This window comes from Lampris incognitus, chromosome 13 (genome assembly GCF_029633865.1).
Source record: "Lampris incognitus isolate fLamInc1 chromosome 13, fLamInc1.hap2, whole genome shotgun sequence".
NCBI lineage: Eukaryota > Metazoa > Chordata > Actinopteri > Lampriformes > Lampridae > Lampris > Lampris incognitus.
In genome coordinates this window covers 37,279,926-37,299,537 of record NC_079223.1, presented here as the reverse complement: position 1 = coordinate 37,299,537, position 19,612 = coordinate 37,279,926, and the positions used below count along the sequence as shown (strand labels likewise).

Below are 19,612 nucleotides of genomic sequence, written 5' to 3'. Positions count from 1 at the left end.
AACATGAAAACACCAGAAAAACGTAATCTCTGTAAAAGACAAATGGCTATATGTACAGGTAGCGAGGATCCGGATAGATTAGTAATGAAAAACTGTAACTTTACAAAGGTACTAAAGCATGTCCACTGATGAAACCTGGACAAGATTATGAGGCAAAAGTCAGGGCCCATATGGGTGTTTGGGGTTACATGTAGGGTATGTCTTAAAACTAATCTGGCAGCCAGCCACTATGGCGGGTAACCAACCCTGATCTAAAACTGTAGATGGTCAGTTAAACTACGGAAGTGGACGGTAAGGTTTAAAATGTACCTGCCTGGCTTGTGGACAAACAGTTGCATTGTTCTTAGTTTAACTTCCAGGAGTAATGTGAGACTGGAGGATAAGACGCAATCTATTTGGATAACACTGCTAAGACTTAGTGGCCGGATGCGGCTTTCTGCAAAATTTCGGAGTAATCACAAACACCCTGGTAAAGGTGTAACAAGGCTGCAATGAAGCAATCAACAACAATCGGTGATTCATTTAAGGATCACTCAGCGTCCCTCCCTGTGACTCACACTTGTGTGCTGACTACAACTTCTACCTCTCCTTGCTGAGGGGAAGCAGAGGTTGAGGTTATTTCTGGTCTCCGTTTCACGCCTGCCATTGTCTTTGCCGCTAGTTTTGGTTGTAGCAACCAACACCTCCCTCGTTCATTTGGCACTGGTATCTGCAGCACTAAATTGGTAGTTCTAACACAATGGACCTGTTCTCGGTGACGGTCCAGGGCAAAGTCTCTGTTCACAACAATGGTCAATTCCACTATTTAAACGAGTCAGGGGACACGTTGCCACCTCCTTGGTAGGTTACACCCAAGTCATTATAAACACCACATTCCTGTTATGATTATGATAGTGTCAAGACGAGGCTACGTCACACATCTCGGATGTCGGTGAGTTCAAGCATTGCCCACTTAACAGTTTGTAATGAAGCAGCTCGCAAGTTAAAACACTCATCTTTCTATTACTGTCAAGCAAATAATAGGCAACCAACTTACCATATCGTAAACGTTTAGGATTATCGGCTCGCTTGCCATCACTGGCAAAATAATTTTCTGCCCCTGGGTCCCTTCGTCTTAACGGGTCTCTCTTTCCACACACACACCCCCCTCCTCCTCCTCCTCCTCTCTTCCGTGCGCAATGCAACTCTGGTTTTCCCGAAACAGGCTGTTCCTTCGCTCCGGGCAATACTGAAACAGCTGTTCGGCTCGCGAACTTAATCTCACCACCAGATGCGAAAAGTTTGGTGGACGCTATCGTCCAGCATGGAAGGGGCTTTGTTCAAATGTTCCCCCACACAAAAAGAAGAAGAAGAAGAAGAAGAAGCGACGGAACGGCCGATCCGGGCGAGTCGCTCATCAAAATGATCCGGCTCCGCTAGCCCGGTTTAGCTGCCAAGGCTCGGAGGGCGAAAGGGGGAACTTCTCGGAGGAAAATTGTCTTCTCGGCGTGGAATTAACAGGGGAATGCCTAAAAGTCATTTTCCTCGATTAGCTCCTCGGCGAAATAACGTCGTTTTGAGATGCCGAGAAGTGTTCTTTTTTTTTTCTCCGCCGAAATTGACTAGCTACCATCTCCCCTCGCTAGCTAACGGTGGCGCTGGCAGGGAGGATGCGGCTGTTGGAGCGCGAGCCGGACGGAGGGAAGTGGGCGAGGGGAGCGGGACGATGAATCGACACCCGACTGGTCGAGCCTGGCGACCTGCAGCGCCCCGGAGGGTTGTGGATCATGTAGTTCTTACGTCGGACCCGCAACCAAAAAAAGAAGCTATTGGCACCTCGCCAGCTGACATACATACATACATACATACATACATACATACATACATACATACATACATACAACACTCAACAAATATCTCCCTCTGCTCTCCATTTATGTGCCATGGAGGTCCGTGTTTGTGCCGTGTTTTCTTTCCTATAAAAACGCCGCACCAGCTGATTTTACCAATTTAACACAATTTACCACCAGTAAGGAGGACTTAGTGAAACCAGCTGGCGCAGTGCTGGACTGGAACGAAAAGCCTGCATACACACGGACCTCCATAGCACACAATGGGATGCCACTGCTCCAAAATGTGTAGGAAAAGGTGTGCAAAGAAGAAAAACGAATACACCAAATGGAGAAAGGGAGCTGCTTTGCAATATATAAGTAAAGTTAAACAATGAAGGCTTGCACATAAAATATGTTTTATATGTGGCACGTCTTCAACTAACGGATCAGAACACAAAAGGCATCACATGCTAATTGCCTTTTTGTGCTCTGTAAAAGCAATGCCGTTAGAAGTAAATGCACGAGGGAGCACGGGGAATAAAACTTTGACCAAATATCCCATTCCTCCAACTCATTTTGTTTGTGTGTGTTTGTTTACATGGCGGTGTAAGGGCCAGGAACAGGGTCAGAGTTCAGAAATTGATCCCAGGGACAGAAATGAGGATGGTCGCCATCCTCCCTGCCACCCCAGGTGGCGATCACATGGCACAAGAGACTTCTAGTGTTCTGTTTCTCCAGTATTTATCATTGCCAAACTACCCCTTGAATCATCACAACAAAATCATAATCAAAAGCAGAACTTGGGTGTCTTTGGATTTCCCCACGCTGTTCCAGTTAAAGATACAAGTCATTTATTCCAGCTGCCATCAGACTGCACAACTCCTGTCAGCCTGTACAGCATGCATATCAGTTAACGAGGAGGGGTTTGAACCCTCATTGACTGTGAGGCCAGATGTGGCTCTATCAGCATTTTTGTAATTTTCACTCGTTTTTACCTCAATGTAAGCATTACTTTCACCTGTTTTTACTCATGCTCATTTCTCATGTTAGTAATGTTTACTAAACTGTATTAATGTTACATGATGGCTCTTTTGTAAAACTGTACCCCCTATTCATTACATATACCACCATGCAACCAAACCACCGTTGTTTGGTATGTAACTTTTTTTTTCTTGAACATTAGTGTTTGTTTCTATTACCAGTGCAAAACAATTTTCCCCTGGGGATCAAAAAAGCATCTACATCTGTCGCTCTGTCTATCTTGGCTGCCTCTTTCAGCTCAAATTTAAAAGTTCAGTGCGCCCCCCCCCACACACACACACACCACCACCACCACCACCACCAGACTCAGATGTCTGCTACACTGGGGAAAGGTCACTTGCAGCCTATGCAGCTATTGAACATGACTGAATTAGCTGTACTATAATGCAAGTGAACTTGTCATTGCTATTTGTTATCTCACATGGCTCAGAAGAGTGAGTTTGTTTGCTCACACTAGCCAGCTATGGCTGTGTGGCAAGCCACTTTAGCTTTTAACCTTATATATTCTTTGATATCACAAATTCAGTTTTCACTTTGTTAAATTTCCCTTTGTGATATCAAAAATTTCAACCAGTCAAAAATCTATTTTAACTTCCTTAATCATGTTATGTTTATTTCAATTTTGACCTTGCGCCAATAGATAGTGAAATGAAAGTTTCTGAAGTCGAAGTAGTGCCTTTACTGGTTTATAATCACTGTCTACATGCTTAACTAGCATGATCACTAAGTTAAAGAAACAAAAAGCTTAATGATTAAAGCTTCACCATCATGATCAAAAATATTTTCTGTCAATGTATTAATCTTGTATATTCACTCCTGGATTGTCATTTTAGATTTAAAACTAGGCATCTATTTTGAGTGAAATTAACCTTCTTGAAGTCTTGGTAGGCGGGAGTATTTTATTTGACAATGGAACAACATCAAGATTCTTTCAGTCCTTCTAAACCAATTTTTATGTAGAATATCACTTAGGATTTAAATAAAGAAAATATCCCGAGACAACTGCGTTCCATGCGTACATCTATAATGTTTACCGGGTCAACAAAAAGTGAAGTCAGGATTAATCTTGATCATTTTCTCCAAGGATATCCATGAGGATCTCCTGGTTAGAGAACTCCTGCAGGGAGGAGTTCATCTCCTCCAGGAGATCCTCTCCTGTCAGGAAACTCCTGACATCGTGCACTGTCATTGTGATCCGATGGTCTGTTATTCGGTCCTGAGCGTAGTTGTAGGTCCGAATCTTTTCTGATCTGCCTTTGGTGCCAACCTGGAGGAGCAGGGAGTGTGGTAGGTTAGGTTGCAATTACTCTTTGGTGGCTAGATTTCTTCATCCGTCACTAAATATAAAGAAAATACAAGTGTCTATTAGAAACAGTATTCTTCCTGCTTGTACATTTCCATTTTAGCTGTCCCTGGATGTTGGCTTTACCTGTTCCATTATAACATGACTTGAAGACATGTTATGGATCCTACTTGCATGTCTTGTAAAGTTTAATCATTTTACAGTTTTGTCTTCTTACCCATTTTCATATGTCTATTTTTCCTTGTTATATCTTGCTTTAAGTAACGTTTTGCTGTTGTGGATTTTTGAGTTGGGGATTCCTTCTTCTATTCTATTTTATGCTGTAGCTGTTAGCTATAGTTCTTTTGTATATATGACTATTAACTTGCATTCTATATCTCATCTACCATTGTTTTGCATTATCTGCATTCATCCCTGTTGGATTTTGTATTACATCAATGTCTCAGAAATTGCAAATAAAATGAACTCTCCAACTCGCCACTTGTTCCTAAAAAAAGGATGTTGGATTGCTGCCTTATTACATTTGCCATCACTTTTTAGGTGTCTTAATTGGTATATACAGTGGATTTAAAAAGTCTACCCACCCACCCCTATTAAAATGGCAAGTTTTAGTGATGTAAAAAAAGAAGAAAAATGAAATCATGTCAGAACTTTTTCCAACCTTAATGTTAAATTGCAACCCATAGAAATAAAGTGAAAAACGGAAACATTTTAGAAAAAAAATACAAAAAATACAAAACTTACAATAACCTGGTTGCATGAGTATGCACATCCTTTTATAACTGGGGATGTGGTTGTATCCAGAATTAACCAATCACATTCAGACTTGTCACAATCTAATCTTCCATCTTGAAATAGTAGTTAGTATACATCTGCCATCAATTGTACTGACTCTGATTAACCCCAAATAAAGTTCAGCTGTTCCTGTATGATTTTCCTGACATCTTGGTTGCAAAAGCCGTGGTCCAAAAAGAGCTTATAAAGCATGAACGTGATCTCATTCAGGGGAGGGGTACGCAATAATTTCCAAGGCATTCGATATACCATGGAACACAGTGAACACAATCATCAACAAGTGGAGAAAATATGGCACAGCAGTAACTTTACCAAGAGCAGGCTGTCCCTCAAAAGTTAATATGAAGACAAGGAGAAAACTGGCCAGGGAGGCTGCCAAGAGGCCTATGGCAACATTAAAGGAGCTGCAGGAATTTCTGGGAAGCTCCCTACATGTGACAACAACCTCCTGTATTTTTGTCTGGGCTATGGAGTAGGTGGCAAGACGGAAGTCTTCTCACATAAAAAAAAAAATCCAAACCCTGTTAAATTTTGCAGAAAGATACATCTAGTCTCCCAAAACCATGTGTTGTGGCCTGATGAGACCAAGGTTGAACTTTTTGGCCATAATTTCAAATGGTATGTTTGGCACAAAATCAACACAGCAGATCACCAAAAGAACACCATACCCACAGTGAAGTCGTGGTGGTGGCAGCATCATGCTTTTGTGCTGCTGTTCCTCAGCCAGAAGTAGGGCTTTGTTCAAGGTGGAGGGAATCATGAATAGCCCCAAATATGAGTCAATTTTGGTACAAAACCTTCAGGTGTCTGCAAGAAAGCTGAAGATGAATTTCACCTTTCAGCACAATAAAAACCCAAAGCATACATCCAAATCAACAAAGAAATGGCTTCACCAAAAGAAGCTCAATGTTTTACAAAGGCCCAGCCAGAGCCTAGACCTGAATCCAATTGAAAATCTGTGGGGTGACCCGAAGAGGGCTGTGCACAGGAGATGCCCTTGAAATTTGATGGATCTAGAACGTTCTTGCAAGGAAGAGTGGGAAAATATTGCCAAGTCAAGATTAGCCAAGCTGATAGACTCTCACCCAAAAAGACAGATAAAATCAAAAGGTGCTTCAACAGGGCGTCTGGGTGGTGTGGTGGTCTATTCTGTTACCTACCAACATGGGGATCGCCGGTTCAAATCCCCATGCTACCTCTGGCTTGGTCGGGCAGCCCTACAAACACAATTGGCCATGTCTGTGGGTTGGAAGCCAGATGCGGATATGTGTTCTGGTCGCAACACTAGCACCTCCTCTGGTCGGTCAGGGCGCCTGTTCAGGGGGGAGGGGGAACTGGGGGGAATAGCATGATCCTCCCACGTGCTACGTCCTCCTGGCAAAACTTCTCACTGTCAGGTGAAAAGAAGCAGCTGGCGACTCCACATGTATCAGAGGAGACATGTGGTAGTCCGCAGACCTCCCTGGATCGGCAGAGGGGGTGGAGCAGTGACCAGGATGGCTCAGAAGAGTGGGGTAATTGGCCAAGTACAATTGGGAGAAAAAAAAGGGGGAGGGGGGGAAGGTGCCTCAACAAAGTATTAGTTTATGGGGTGCGCACAGTTATGCAACCAGATCATTGTAAACCTTATATGTTTCTTTTTTCCCACTAAAATGTTTCTGATTGTTTTTCACTTTATTTTGTATATGTTGCAATTTTAAAAAAAAGTGGAAAAAGTTCTGACAATTTATCTTGGTTTCATTTTTTACATCACAAAAACCTGCCATTTTAACAGGGGTGTGTAGACTTTTTATATCCACTGTATCTATACTGGATTAAATCTGTTTTACCTGTATGCTGCCATTAAACCTTTATGCTGTACGTGAAATTAACCCTAAATCTGTGTGTGTCAAACTCTCTCTTTGCCTTCTGGATTTGGTCTTACATCGTGTCCTACCTGTATTTTGCGTGCATTGTAACGTTTGTTGGTCTCCTCCTCCAGTTTCATGCTGTAGATTTTCGCCCTTAGAATCTTCATGGCCTTCTCCTTATTTTTAATCTGGGACCGCTCCTGCTGGCACTCCGAGACCACACCTAACACAGACACAGACACAGACACGGACACACACACACACACACACACACACACACACACAATTCAGTTTGACTCAGTCATTGTTATGAGTGCTGTGAGGGTTAAAGATTAGGACACAAGTTAGAAATTAGGTTTAAAAGATCTCAATACTTCTGAACCTTTGAGGCAATAACTAATACCCATCATTTAATTAACCCAAGCATTCAGGGTTTTGTCTCTAATAAGCTACTGCGTAGTTGACAGTGAACAGTGTTTTTCCTGTGGTTACCTGTCGGCAGATGAACTATCCTCACTGCGCTGTCTGTGGTGTTGACATGCTGGCCCCCAGCCCCACTAGCCCTTTTAGTTTCTATCCTCAGGTCCTTAGGGTTGATTGTGAAAGAGATCTGAAAGAGAACAGTCAGAGACACACATAGACGCACAACACAAGCCCGCCCAGGGATTTGTTAATAATAATAATTGCGATGCATATTTGCACATGGAATATTTACTTGTATTTGAATTCACCAAATACTCGCTCTTTGGGAGTGATGAGCAAGTAGTGTATTGCACGTCTGCACATTTGCTTTACTAAACTGAAAGAAGCTGGTGGCGCACATGAGCATATCAACTATTTTAGCCATGGAAATGATGAACCTTAATTTGGGTTATTTGGTGTTGTTGCAGCATTTATGTTGCTTTGGGGGAAGTACTTGTGCAATCATCGCAAATACTGTCTACTTGTCTTGTACTAGGTGTTATACACTACTGCTGTAATAATAATGTAATAATCAGATAATAAATTAACTGATTTGGTTTATCAACACAGCCACCATCTACCATACCAACCTATGTCAGTGTAGTGAATTACCTGGCAGAATACAAAACATTCAGTATTGACGGTACTTAAGGGATGGGTTTAGAATCACTGCCCCAGATAAAGGCATTCAACAAAAGACAAACGACATTCTCGCCCAGAAGAAAGTCTAATATCAGTCTGGCTATCTGTCTCTCTGGCTATCTGTCTGTCTGTCTGGCTACCTGTCTGTCTGTCAGACCATCCACCCACGTATTACCTCTGTTGGCTGGGGCAGCACAGCTACTGTCATGGTGCTGGTGTGCGTGCGTCCCTGTTTCTCAGTCTTGGGGATCCTCTGAACACGGTGGACCCCCGCTTCATACTTCATCCTCTTGTAGCTCTGGGGGCCACTGATGCTGGCGGATGCATGCCGCAGTCCTCCTAAACACACACCAAAAAAAAAAAAGCTTTCATTTCCAAATGCTGTATATACATTTTAAGACAAAACGCTTGTCTAACATTTATTAGTTAATATTTCAGAAACAAGGTTGGTTTTATCTACAAAAGTGAACTTTTCCATGAATTTAGATCATTATCAAATGTAAGTTCTTGTGTTTACCAAATAAGTTTGTACATTCATGGAATTTGGACTAGATGGGGTTGGAGGTAGCAAGTAGGGGAAGCATGCAGACAAGAGTTTCTAGATAACATCTAGAAAAAAAGTATCTTAAAATCTAACAGTATCTAGGAATATCAAAGGAATAAGATTAAGTAAACAATATTTATCTTTGAACAGAGTGCAAGACAAAAAGGAAGAAAAAAGCCCCCAGAATAGCCGCATAATAAAAACTGCATGAGGGGAAACTACAGAATCCATGTCACATAGCTTGTTCAATTATCCATGCCATTTTACTTTCTTGTTAGCAGTTGTTTTATATGACAAGTTGTCATATAAATACAATTTTCCTTCTCGTAGCTGAACATGTCATTTTGAGACAGAGCCCCTGCTGTTTGGTCTCAGATACTCAGATTTGTCAAAAGGGAAAATGGTGTGTAGGCTGTATGAGAGAGTAAGTCAGTGATTAAAGCTGTTAATGATTGTCTGTCTGACTGACTGACCCTGTGCATGTGTGTGCATGTGTGTGTGTGTGTGTGTGTGTGTGTGTGTGTGTGTGTGTGTGTGTGTGTGTGTAACCACCAACCAATATCACTAGTCATGTATTCTAGGATATCGAAGGCCCAGCCATGGTGCTGAGCAAAACCCTGGTACATGTCAAACACCTGTGATGGAAAGGAAAAAAATATATACGAGTCACAAAATATTTGGCATTGTTTAAAAAAAATTCACATCGTGATTATTTTTGTTTTTATTCAGAAAAGCAAACACGTAACTATACAAATATTCACTGATTCAAGACATTGTTGATATGATCAAGAGATATGCACTGGAGAGAAGAGGAATGAAAGTCAGTAGGAGCAAGACAGAATACATATGTCTGAACAATAGGGAGGATGTAAGGAGTAGCGGTGAAGAAGGTAGATGAGTTTAAATACTTGGGTTCAACTGTTCAAAGTAACGGGGAGTGGGAAAGAGAAGTCAGGAGGGATTTGCGACAGAGGGGTACCAGGAAGAGAGAAAGGGAAGGTTTACGAGATGGTAGTGAGACCAGCTATGTTATATGGTTTGGAGACAGTGGCACTGATGAAAAGACAGGAGGCGGCAGAGTTGAAGATGCTAAGATTTTCTTTGGGAGTGACAAAGAAGGATAGGATTAGTAACAAGTATATTAGAGGGACAACTCAGGTTGGATGGTTTGGAGACAGAGCAAGAGAGGTGAGATTGAGATGGTTTGCACATGTGCAGAGGAGAGATGCTGGGTATATTGGGAGAAGGATGCTGAATATGGAGCTGCCAGGCAAGAGGAAAAGAGGAAGGCCAAAGAGGAGGTTTATTGATGTGTTGAGAGAGGACATGCAGGTGGCTGGCGTAACAAAGGAAGATGCAGAGGACAGAAAGCGATGGAAACGGATGATACGATGTGGCAACCCCTAATGGGAGCAGCCCAGAATAGTAGTACTAGTTGGTATGATCAGGATAAACCTGGATAAATATAAATAAAATTTAAATAATACAAATAAAATAAGATAAAACTTTATAGAAACCTCAGCTGTGAACAACATGGCCTCTTGACCTCCAACCCCTGCTGTGACCTCTAGAACAAGATCACTCAAGTCCACCTCCTCCTCTGGGATCAGCAGTTCCAGGATCTGATCAGTGTTAACATATTGATTTACAGAGAGGCAGTGGAATATTGAGTCAATAAGAAAGTAAAAAACGGAATAACCGGGTCGAGATGAATCAAAGACAGAAAAGGAAAGAAAGAAAGAAGCAATGTCTACATTAATCGTATTGGTATTGATCACACACACACAAAACAGGATTATTTTGCAATATATGTTTGACTGGAGGATCTATGCTGTTTCTGTCACGACATGGAAAACAAAGAACACCAGAAAATGCCAAAGTTCGTGAACAAATTCTTTGCCCGTGCTTCAGCTGAATTGTAACTTCAGGGCGTGCGCGGAGTTTGCGGGGAGGGGGGGGGCAGGTGGAGCACTGCCCCCTCTGGTGGCTGAAATGGGTAATTGCATTGTTTCAAAAATGAGTGGAATAATTACATTTGGCATGACCAGATATTTTATCAATATTTTAAATAACACAAAACAACTAAATGGTACTAAGTAATACATCTGAGTTCATATACTGCTTTAGTAAAAAAAAAAAATCTCCAGGGCTCTGGGTCATGTGACGAGTGACACGTACGCTGACGTAAATCGAACCAGCGATGCTCAGCTAGCATACATGGGTAATAACGTTGTGGTTAGCTAGTCGGCACGAAAATATGGGCATAAGGAGATTTTTAAAACGTCGAGCTCCAGACGACACAAATGGTCAGCCATCGGGATCTAACAAGGATACAACACAAACATCAATAACCGATGATGACGATGGGCAAAACGATACTGCTGTGAACTTGGAGGAAACTTCGAGCAGCTAAGGATTAGCAGCAACTGCTAGCAGTCCTGACGGTCACCCCGCAGAGGCACGAGCCGAACTAGGTAGCGCAGTGAACAGGCCCCTTGCTCACCCGTTCGCAGCTGGCTTGTGACGGTGACGCGCGTAGGCCTCCTCGCTGGAGACACCGTGACCCTTTTTGTGGATCTACTGATCGCTGGTTACCTTTTCTCGTGTCATTGGATTACGGCAAAATGCGGATCTTTTACCTTAACGTCTTATGGTGATTGCGCTTCGTTGCTGCGTTTGGAGAAGCGTCTCAACAGACTGTAAGTCGAACACTTCCTTAATTCCTGGAGATGCCCCCTTTGATTTAGGACTGCAGTTACGTTGGCGCTGTTGCGTTTAGTTTAATGTTGAAGCGTCGGGGCGCTCCGCCACATTGTGTCTGTTGCGTTCCATGACAGCCGTGCCGTGATTGGATTTCATAAAGGCGAATTGTTAAATTGTTACGATGTAATTTCAAATCTGCTTTAAAAATAAACATATATGTTTATTTAACATGGTTGTTTTGTCCATATCTGCTCGTGCTGTGTTCCCGGGGTGGTAGGCCAGGTCTCAGCTGTTACAGTGAGTTTTTGGGGGGTTTTGCCCCCCCTGGCTCGAATGTCAAACTCCGCCTGTGCTTCAGTGTATCTGGTTTTCGACCAGACAGATCGACATCTCTGGTGCTCATTGAATTAACTGAAGAAATAACTAACTGCATAGACCAAACAAAGTTTGCTGTGGGAATATTTATAGACCTAAAAAAAAGCCTTTGACACCATTGATCACAATAGATTAATAGATAAATTGGAAAGGTACGGAATCTGAGGGGTGGTATAGCATTGGCTAAGAAGCTATTTAAGTGACAGGCAGCAGTTTGTAATGATAGGTGAACACAAATTGTCATGCGTGCATGGATATTACTTGTGGTATACCCCAGGGGTCAGTTTAAGGTCCAAAACTGTTCATTATGTACTTGAATGATATATGCAAGATATCAAAAATATTGAAATTCTTTTTATTTGCTGATGACACGAATATATTTTGTTCTGGTGTGAATTTACAGCAGCTTTTGGAGGTGACCACAATAGCGATGGAAAAATTAAAACGGTGGTTTGACAAAAACAAATTATCCTTAAATCAGGACAAAACAAAGTATGTTGTTTGGGAATGACTTAGACAATGTCCAACTAGAACGAATATATTAAATAAAATTCTAGGTGTGATACTAGACCACTAAATCTGCTGGAAACCTCACATAACATATGTGCGAGCGAAACTGTCAAGGAGCATTATAGTCATGAGAAAAGCAAGTGACATTCTGGATCATAAATCATTGCACACCTACAAAACCAACCTACAACCATTATGTATGCTACAAAAAAAGAGCCACAAGGATAGTTAATAATGTAGGATATCATGAACACACCAACAAGCTGTTTTTAAAGTCAAGTGCCTTGAAGTTCAGGGATTTCATAGAATTTAATACAGCACAAATAATGTTCAAAGCAAGAAACAATCTACTACCGAGTAACACACAAAAAATACTCTCAGTTAGAAAAGGGGAATATAATTTGAGAGAGAAATTAAACTACAAGAAATTACATGTTCGAACAACTCTGGAGAGCAAACTGTGGGGTAAAATTGTGGAACAGTCTGAGCATGGAACTCAAACAAAGTGCAAACATTACGCAGTTCAAGAAGAACAAAGGACTGATTATCAAGAGATATAGGGATGATGAAGAGTTGTGTTAGCTGTTAAAGTTTTTACTTATCTCCAAACATTCCTAATTACATTTTTTTCCATTTTCCTTTATATGACACTGAGTGGCTATCTGGGGATGAGTTGATGCCTCAAGTGAAAGAGTTCAAGTATCTCGGGGTCTTGTTCACGACTGAGGGTAGGATGGAGTGGGAGATTGTAAGGTGGATTGGTGCAGCATCAGCAGTAATGCAGATGTTGTACCGGACCATTGTGGTGAAGAGGGAGCTGAGCCAGAAGGCAAAGCTCTCAATTTACCAGTCAGTCTTTGTTCCAACCCTCACCTATGGTCATGAGGTTTGGGTAGTGACCGAAAGGGGGAGATCGCAGATACAAGCGGCTGAAATGAGTTTCCTCCATAGGGTGTCTGAGCTCAGCTATAGAGATAGGGTGAGGAGCTTGGACATCTGGAGGGAGCTCAGAGTAGAGCCGCTGCTCCTTCGCGTCAAAAGAAGCCAGTTGAGGCGGTTCGGGCATCTGATTAGGATGCCTCCGGGGTGCCTTCCTTTGGAGTTATACCGGGCACGGCCAACTGGGGGGAGACCCCGGGGTAGACCCAGAACTCGCTGGAGGGACTAAATGTCCAATCTGGCCTGGGAATGTCTTGGGATCCCCCAGGAGGAGCTGGAGGGCGTTGCTGGAGAGAGGGACGTCTGGTGTGGCCTACTTAGCTTGCTGTCACCGCGACCCGACCCCGGAGAAGCGGCTGATGATGATATATATATGATGATGATTGCTTATGGCATGAAACAAGCTGGTACTGTCTCATAAAGAATTTATTTGAATCCCTGGATTATTTTGCTCCTTATTTGTTGAGCACGTTTCCTATCATATTGAGTGTTTCTTTTAACAAAATTATATATATATCTATGTATTTTTTTCTTTTTCTTTTTGTAATGTATAGTAGCTGAATTAACTCGAGTAAGTGAGAAAGGGTAGGAAAAAATAAGTGTATACTTCCTCCGACTCCTTTGCAAACATGTAACAAATAATCTAGTGTATATGGAGATTTGCTCGCTGAGTTTGATGTGTGGATTTGTTGATCACTTCAAATTACTGGCAAGGGATTATCTGTATGTTATATCCTGCTTGTTTACATGTTCAAAATAATTTAGCATTCATCATAGATCTATGAGCAGCCACGAGTGAATGATGACATCAACGTTCAATACACTCTTCGTTATTCCAAACCTTCTGTGTTTCATTTCTATTGGGACAGTTTTCACATAAAAAACCCTCAAAAAATATAAAAATATAGAAAAATTAGAAAGGAGCACAAATTCACTAAAAATACTAACTAAACATTCTCAAAGTCAGATGCATTCATACGACTGAATTTCTTGATGAAGCAATCACTCTAAATATGAGACACTGATACTTATTTGTAGCTTTCGTCCATATTCTCATGGTTTTAGATTGCAGCAATTTATAGTATCATTTGCATTTTACAATACTTAATGCTTCATCATATTTCTACCTTTTGCCTCAGATTGTGGATATCTTTTTGGAAACCTTCCTTCTCCAAGTCAGCCAGTTCCCGCATGTCTGGGTCTTCATCTGTAAGAAGGCACAATGGACCCATTATGAAGAGGTCCTGCCCTAGCCAAAGGGACTGGGCTCCCTCTTGTGCAGTCAGACCTAGTAAAAAGATCCTTTTACAAACCGACTGACCCTTCAGGCAAAATGAAATTTCCTGCATTGGGGATAAATTATTTCAAATCAAAATAATGAATAATAATAATAAAAAAAACACAAAATGCAGACAAGTGGGCTATGCTGTAACCAACACCTGAATGACTAAGATTGAAAAAAAAAGACAGAAGGTCCTTTTCCCTATAAACTAAAGTTTTACTGAGGGGAAAGGGGGAGTTAGATATTTTTTGGTCATGAGATAAAGCCTGGCCAATACCTAACGACAGATTACTCTCTGCATTGATACCACTGACTTTACTCAACTATTTAAACTACGTTTTGTACACAAAAAGATGACGAATTCTGATAAACAGGACACCATTACATTACATTTCTTCTTATAAAAACTAATGTTTGGCTTTTTTTTCTTATGACCTTTTTATTTTTAATATCACTGCTCTTAAAGCCTGCCTTATGTCTGAGTCCAAGTACACAATGAACCCAATCAAAGTCCTGGTATGTAAAAACTTACTTGGCAAATAAATTGAGTGGTGAGGGCATGATGCCTTATTACATATCTCCCTCTTGGCTTTGTAAACTGATTGCACAAATGGACTAATAACCATACACAGTGCTCCATATCACTGTAATGCTTTGACCTAATTTCTCCTGATTAAATTTATAGAATGAAACTGTCTAGTGAATAACAAAATGTAGCTCTGCAAGTCTGAGAGCTTGCCATTTTTGCTTCAAATAAAGACTATTAGAAGAGAAAAACTCTACTCTATGAGGCCAAGAAACAGTATCCTATCTGGATGAGCAACAGCACTGACATGCCACTGTATTTTCCCACCAAATATTTGTGAAGCAAACAAGCCTAATTGGTAGGTGAAACCAGCTTTCCACAGGAAATCCTGATTTCAAGTCCGTGTGTAAGCAAACATCCCCCCCAACTGCAATGTCTTTGAACAAACATCAAAACCTTACCATCTCATGAGGCATTACTCTATGGCTGACTCAGCATTTTGGCCTTTTTGAGACAAGGCGGATAGGTTAGGTTTCCTTGTGGGGAGTAAAGGGAGTGTGGCATGCTCATTTGCATTGCTGGTAGCATTGGAGATCAACTACATATTGTTAGATCTTCTTTTTTTTTCGCTGAAAAACTAATATTGAGCTTTGACCCAGTCTAAAACATACAAAAATGTTTCCCCAAGACATGAATGTGGTTTCACCTTTTAAGAGTGACTCTGTTTCCGCCACCTCCTTTTGTTTGGTTTCCAACGCTCTGATGCTCTGGATGAGCGGTGCCGACAGGGACAGTTTAGTCCTCTTTGCCCTCAGATCCTCCTCGCAGTCCTGCTGCCCCTCTTGCAGGATTCTGTTGATTGTTTGCAAACATTCACTGTACTCCCCATCAATCTTCTTTAAATAGTTCTTCAAGGAGTCCATGGCGAAGATGTCTTCAACTGTTAATAATTTAGTCACATACAGCGGCACACCGGTGTGCAGAGTTCTAACGAGGCTTTGGCTTTCATCACGAGGGCGCTGATGAAAGCCACTTAATAGACCTGTTCGATGTGCTGGTGGACGGATCGTATTTGCCGACTTTTTAAAACGAGGGATTAGCAGATTTAAGATACATCCTTCCCGCCCGGGCGTTAGGTTGACTGCGCCCCTGAAGGCCATCTGTAATGCAGCTTTGGCTAAAAGATTGACTTTGCTGCACAAATACATAAGCAATAAGCACAGCGAACGAAATGTAGCGTATGGCTGGCCTGCCTTGCTATGGTGGGGGCAGGGTTACGATCTACAAAACTATCACCCCTTCAAAAAATTAAGGCACTTTAAAGAAGATAGCTGAGCAGCAGTAAGCAACACATCTTACAAGTTTAAAATACCTTGAGCTCTTGAGGGGACATTATAAACGTTTGAATTGGGTTCCCGCCACCGAAAATACTCGGTTGGATATATAACAAAGTTGTTTTCGTTCCAACATGTTCATAACACTGGAAAACGATTATTTGTTTAGTTTGAATATAAATATACTAGGTATATGTATAGCTACAGTACTTGATTGTATTAGATGGGCGCTGACATATTGCATTGGGTGCACATGCGCAGTCAACATTGCTTCTTCTTCGACATATATTACAGCAGGCTCGACACGTTTAAACCTTGATGTCGCCCTCATTATGATAATACGTGGAAGGGCTATCCCGGAAAAGGATTTTAATACCTTCATAATATAAACAAAGTCTGGCCATTACAATAACAAGTTCGTAGTATAAACAGTCAAACTCAAAGACTGAGCTATTAACATTTTTTGTAGTATTTCACAAAACAATAGTGCTTTCTTAAAATGTGTGAACTCATTCATGAAGACTAAGAACGGTGGTCTGCTATTAATAAATTTACACCTATGGGTAAACCTTTTGGCCACAGTAATCATTTCCATTTTTTTATCCTCCATTATAACTCCAAATTTTAATATTATTATATTCTAATTTGGGCAATTGAAATTCCTTTTCAGATTTACAATTTTGAAAGGATTTCCAGAAGGCTCTATGATAATTAAAAGTAAAGAACAAATGTTCTAAAGTTTCGATATCAGAATCACAAAACACACAATTCAAAGAAAGAAAGTGGAATCAAGCTGCTCCTTCGCGTCGAAAGGAGCCAGTGGTTCGGGCAGCTGTTTAGGATGCCTCCTGGGCGCCTTGCTTTGGAGGTTTTCCTGGCACGTTCAACTGGGGGGAGACCCCGGGGTAGACCCAGACTCGCTGGAGGGACTAGATGCCCAATCTGGCCTGGGAACGTTTTGGGGTCCCCCAGGAGGAGCTGGAGGGCGTTGCTGGGGAGTTGAATAAGTTCATCTGGACACCACGTTTATTGACAGAAAAGTTTCATCACACAGCAGTCACAGCATTTGAAGGGGAGTTAAAGAGGCCATCTAGGTTAAGATGGAACGACTCTCCCTGAACCGAGAGGGGGGCTAAGAGTACATCTGTCGCCATCTTACAATGCTGTGATTGCAACTTTTCCCCAATCTTCTGTGGATAGTACACATTGGCATTGTAACTCCAGTTAATGGTCACGGCAACTTGCATATGAAACCGATCGTTGTTTTAGGTCATTATGCCACATTGTTTGTAAGGGTGGGGATACCTGCAGTCAACTGAGACTGAGGAGGCCACTTGTGCCCCTTTTCCACTACATGGTACCGGCTCAACTCGACTTTTTCGTTTTCCATTACTGGAAAGTACCGGCATTTTGGTAACTTTTACTACTTTTCTGATACCACCTTTGTCGAGGTTTTAAAAAAATAAATGAAATAAAAAATAAAAATGGAACGGGTACCAAAACACCCGATTTGACCGTTGTCAGTATATAACGCATATTCAACAGTCAAATCGGGTAACCAAAAATCAGTGCAGACCAGCTACACCGAGGGGGCACTTTTACGGTAATGGAAAACGACACTGCGAGTCGAGTCGAGCCGGTACCATGTAATGGAAAAGGGGCATTAGATGAGTGATGAAACATTTCTCCTAATAACGTGTCCACATGAACTGATTCAACTGTCTGTGAGTGCTTCAACGCCGCCTGTAGAGACGAATAATAGCAAGATGAATAAGAGCGACTATGACTGCAAACATTCCCAATCCTTTTGTGAACAGTACACGTGGCAATTTATTTTATGGTCACGCCCATATTTGCATATGAAACTGATAGTTGATTTCGGTCGTTATGCCACTGTATTGTTTATAAGGGTGGGGATAGCTGCAGTCAGTTGAGACTGAAGAGGTCACTTGGATGTGTGATGAAACGTAACTGTCAATAAACGCTGTATCCTGATGAACTAATTCAACTTTCTTTGATTTTCTTCCCTGGATTATTGCACATGCATAAAGACAAATCACATCGTTGTAAGATGGTGACAGATGTACTCTTAGCGCCCCTCTCGGCTCAGGGATGGTCGTGTCCTCTTCACATAGATGGCCTCTGTGACTCCCTGTTCAAACCAGCGTTATCCTAACACGTCAAGCCAAGACTACGCAGTCTACACACATCTACAGGCCAGCGGCCACTCTTTCAAGGATGAGGATGTGCACATCCTTGATAGGGAGAAGCCACACTTAACCAAGGCCTGTTTAATGTGGGGTCCCCCCCCCTTCCCCGGCCGCTGTTTCGGTGGGGACGTAAGCAACTCGGTGGTACAGCGTCATACAATTGTTTTTATCAATGTTGGATCTTTGTCTCAGAAACTCTTTAGGACAATCTCTTAATATATTTTTCATTTTTAATGGTAAAGGAAAGAGGAATGACATCGACGAAAATGACTTCAATGAATTAGCAAATTGACTTGATACTGTAAGAATAATAGATCTATACACGTGGCATTACTTACTGTAATTGTAACTAAGGCTGAAACGCTGTGCTGTCTCAAACCGAGTTCCTGAACCCCCCCCCCCCCCCGCCTGATGTCAGTGAGAGAGCCCACTATACATTCCACCGAAGGGTGTGAACATTGGGACCAGTCCTTTTACTGTTAGGAAAAAAAATTCTCACCCTCTTTTGTCAAATATATATTCATGTATAGGGCGATCTAGCGGAGATCCCTTGCCGAGAATTCAGAGGCTATCCACTAAGTACGTTCATAAATGTTACCACGGATTTTTTTTTTAACCACAGGGGGGTTTTTGGCTATAAAAAGCAACGTCATTACGTCAGCACGTGGTATATTAGCGTCATTGCGTCAGTACGCGGTATATTAGCGTCATCGTGTCACGTGTTTCGTCCTTGTTCACCGTATGGCCAGTTATTTAAAGGTAGCGCTCATGCTTCGTTCCCATTGGTTTGCGCCTTTTATGCCACCAATTTCAAACGTAAATTCTCTGGCGCTTTTTCCACTCTGCTTTGAGAGTAGCACTGGCATAGTCGTACCCTCTCATCCAGAAAGTTAGCTTAGCGATTTTAAGGGCAAGAACGCACGAATCCACAATCGGAAAAAGACACAAAAATAACGGCAGCAAAGACAAGGTAAGAAGCTTTCATTTCACTCACTTGCGTGCGTCGTTCAACATGTACTTGCTGCCTATTACAGCTTGTAATACGCAGCTTAGCTTACAGATACATTTTAGTATCCATTGTGGCAATTAACGTGCTTGATTTGTACCATAAACGGCTTGTTATTTGAGATTTAGTGTTACACTACTTAAGATTTCATCCTACTGGTTTGGGAAAGTTATCGATATCAATTGCGTAATAGAGGGGACAGGACATGCGTTACCCGCGTAAATTTAAATCACTCCAACACTGTCTGAAGACACTTAACTTAATTTACAGAATTAATGA

General features: G+C 41.8%; 2 protein-coding genes across 4 annotated transcripts in view; both read right to left on the bottom strand.

Annotated features, from left to right (window-relative positions):
- Positions 1–1,625, bottom strand: part of LOC130122792 (deubiquitinase DESI2) — a 40,500-nt gene extending 38,875 nt beyond the window's left edge. Inside the window, exon 1 of the mRNA XM_056291815.1 lies at positions 1,037–1,625. Within this exon, the coding sequence (XP_056147790.1) occupies positions 1,037–1,075 (39 nt within the window). The 5' untranslated portion in view covers positions 1,076–1,625. The remainder of the gene's footprint in view (positions 1–1,036) is intronic.
- A 2,124-nt stretch (positions 1,626–3,749) lies between these two features.
- Positions 3,750–18,937, bottom strand: mtrf1l (mitochondrial translational release factor 1-like). 3 transcript variants are annotated; one of them, XM_056292136.1, is made up of 9 exons: positions 18,827–18,937; positions 15,490–15,635; positions 14,103–14,182; positions 9,966–10,070; positions 9,005–9,083; positions 8,080–8,243; positions 7,293–7,410; positions 6,887–7,023; positions 3,750–4,119 (listed from the first exon to the last, which is right to left on the bottom strand). In XM_056292136.1, exons 3-9 carry the CDS (start codon positions 14,166–14,168, stop codon positions 3,913–3,915), a joined length of 876 nt encoding a protein of 291 aa, XP_056148111.1. In that variant the 5' UTR covers positions 14,169–14,182; positions 15,490–15,635; positions 18,827–18,937; the 3' UTR covers positions 3,750–3,912. The 3 variants fall into 3 exon arrangements, with proteins under 3 accessions (XP_056148111.1, XP_056148110.1, XP_056148109.1); XM_056292135.1 differs by lacking the exon at positions 18,827–18,937 and adding an exon at positions 18,666–18,698; XM_056292134.1 differs by lacking the exon at positions 18,827–18,937 and having other exon boundaries at positions 15,490–16,346.
- Between the last annotated feature and the right edge of the window lie 675 nt (positions 18,938–19,612).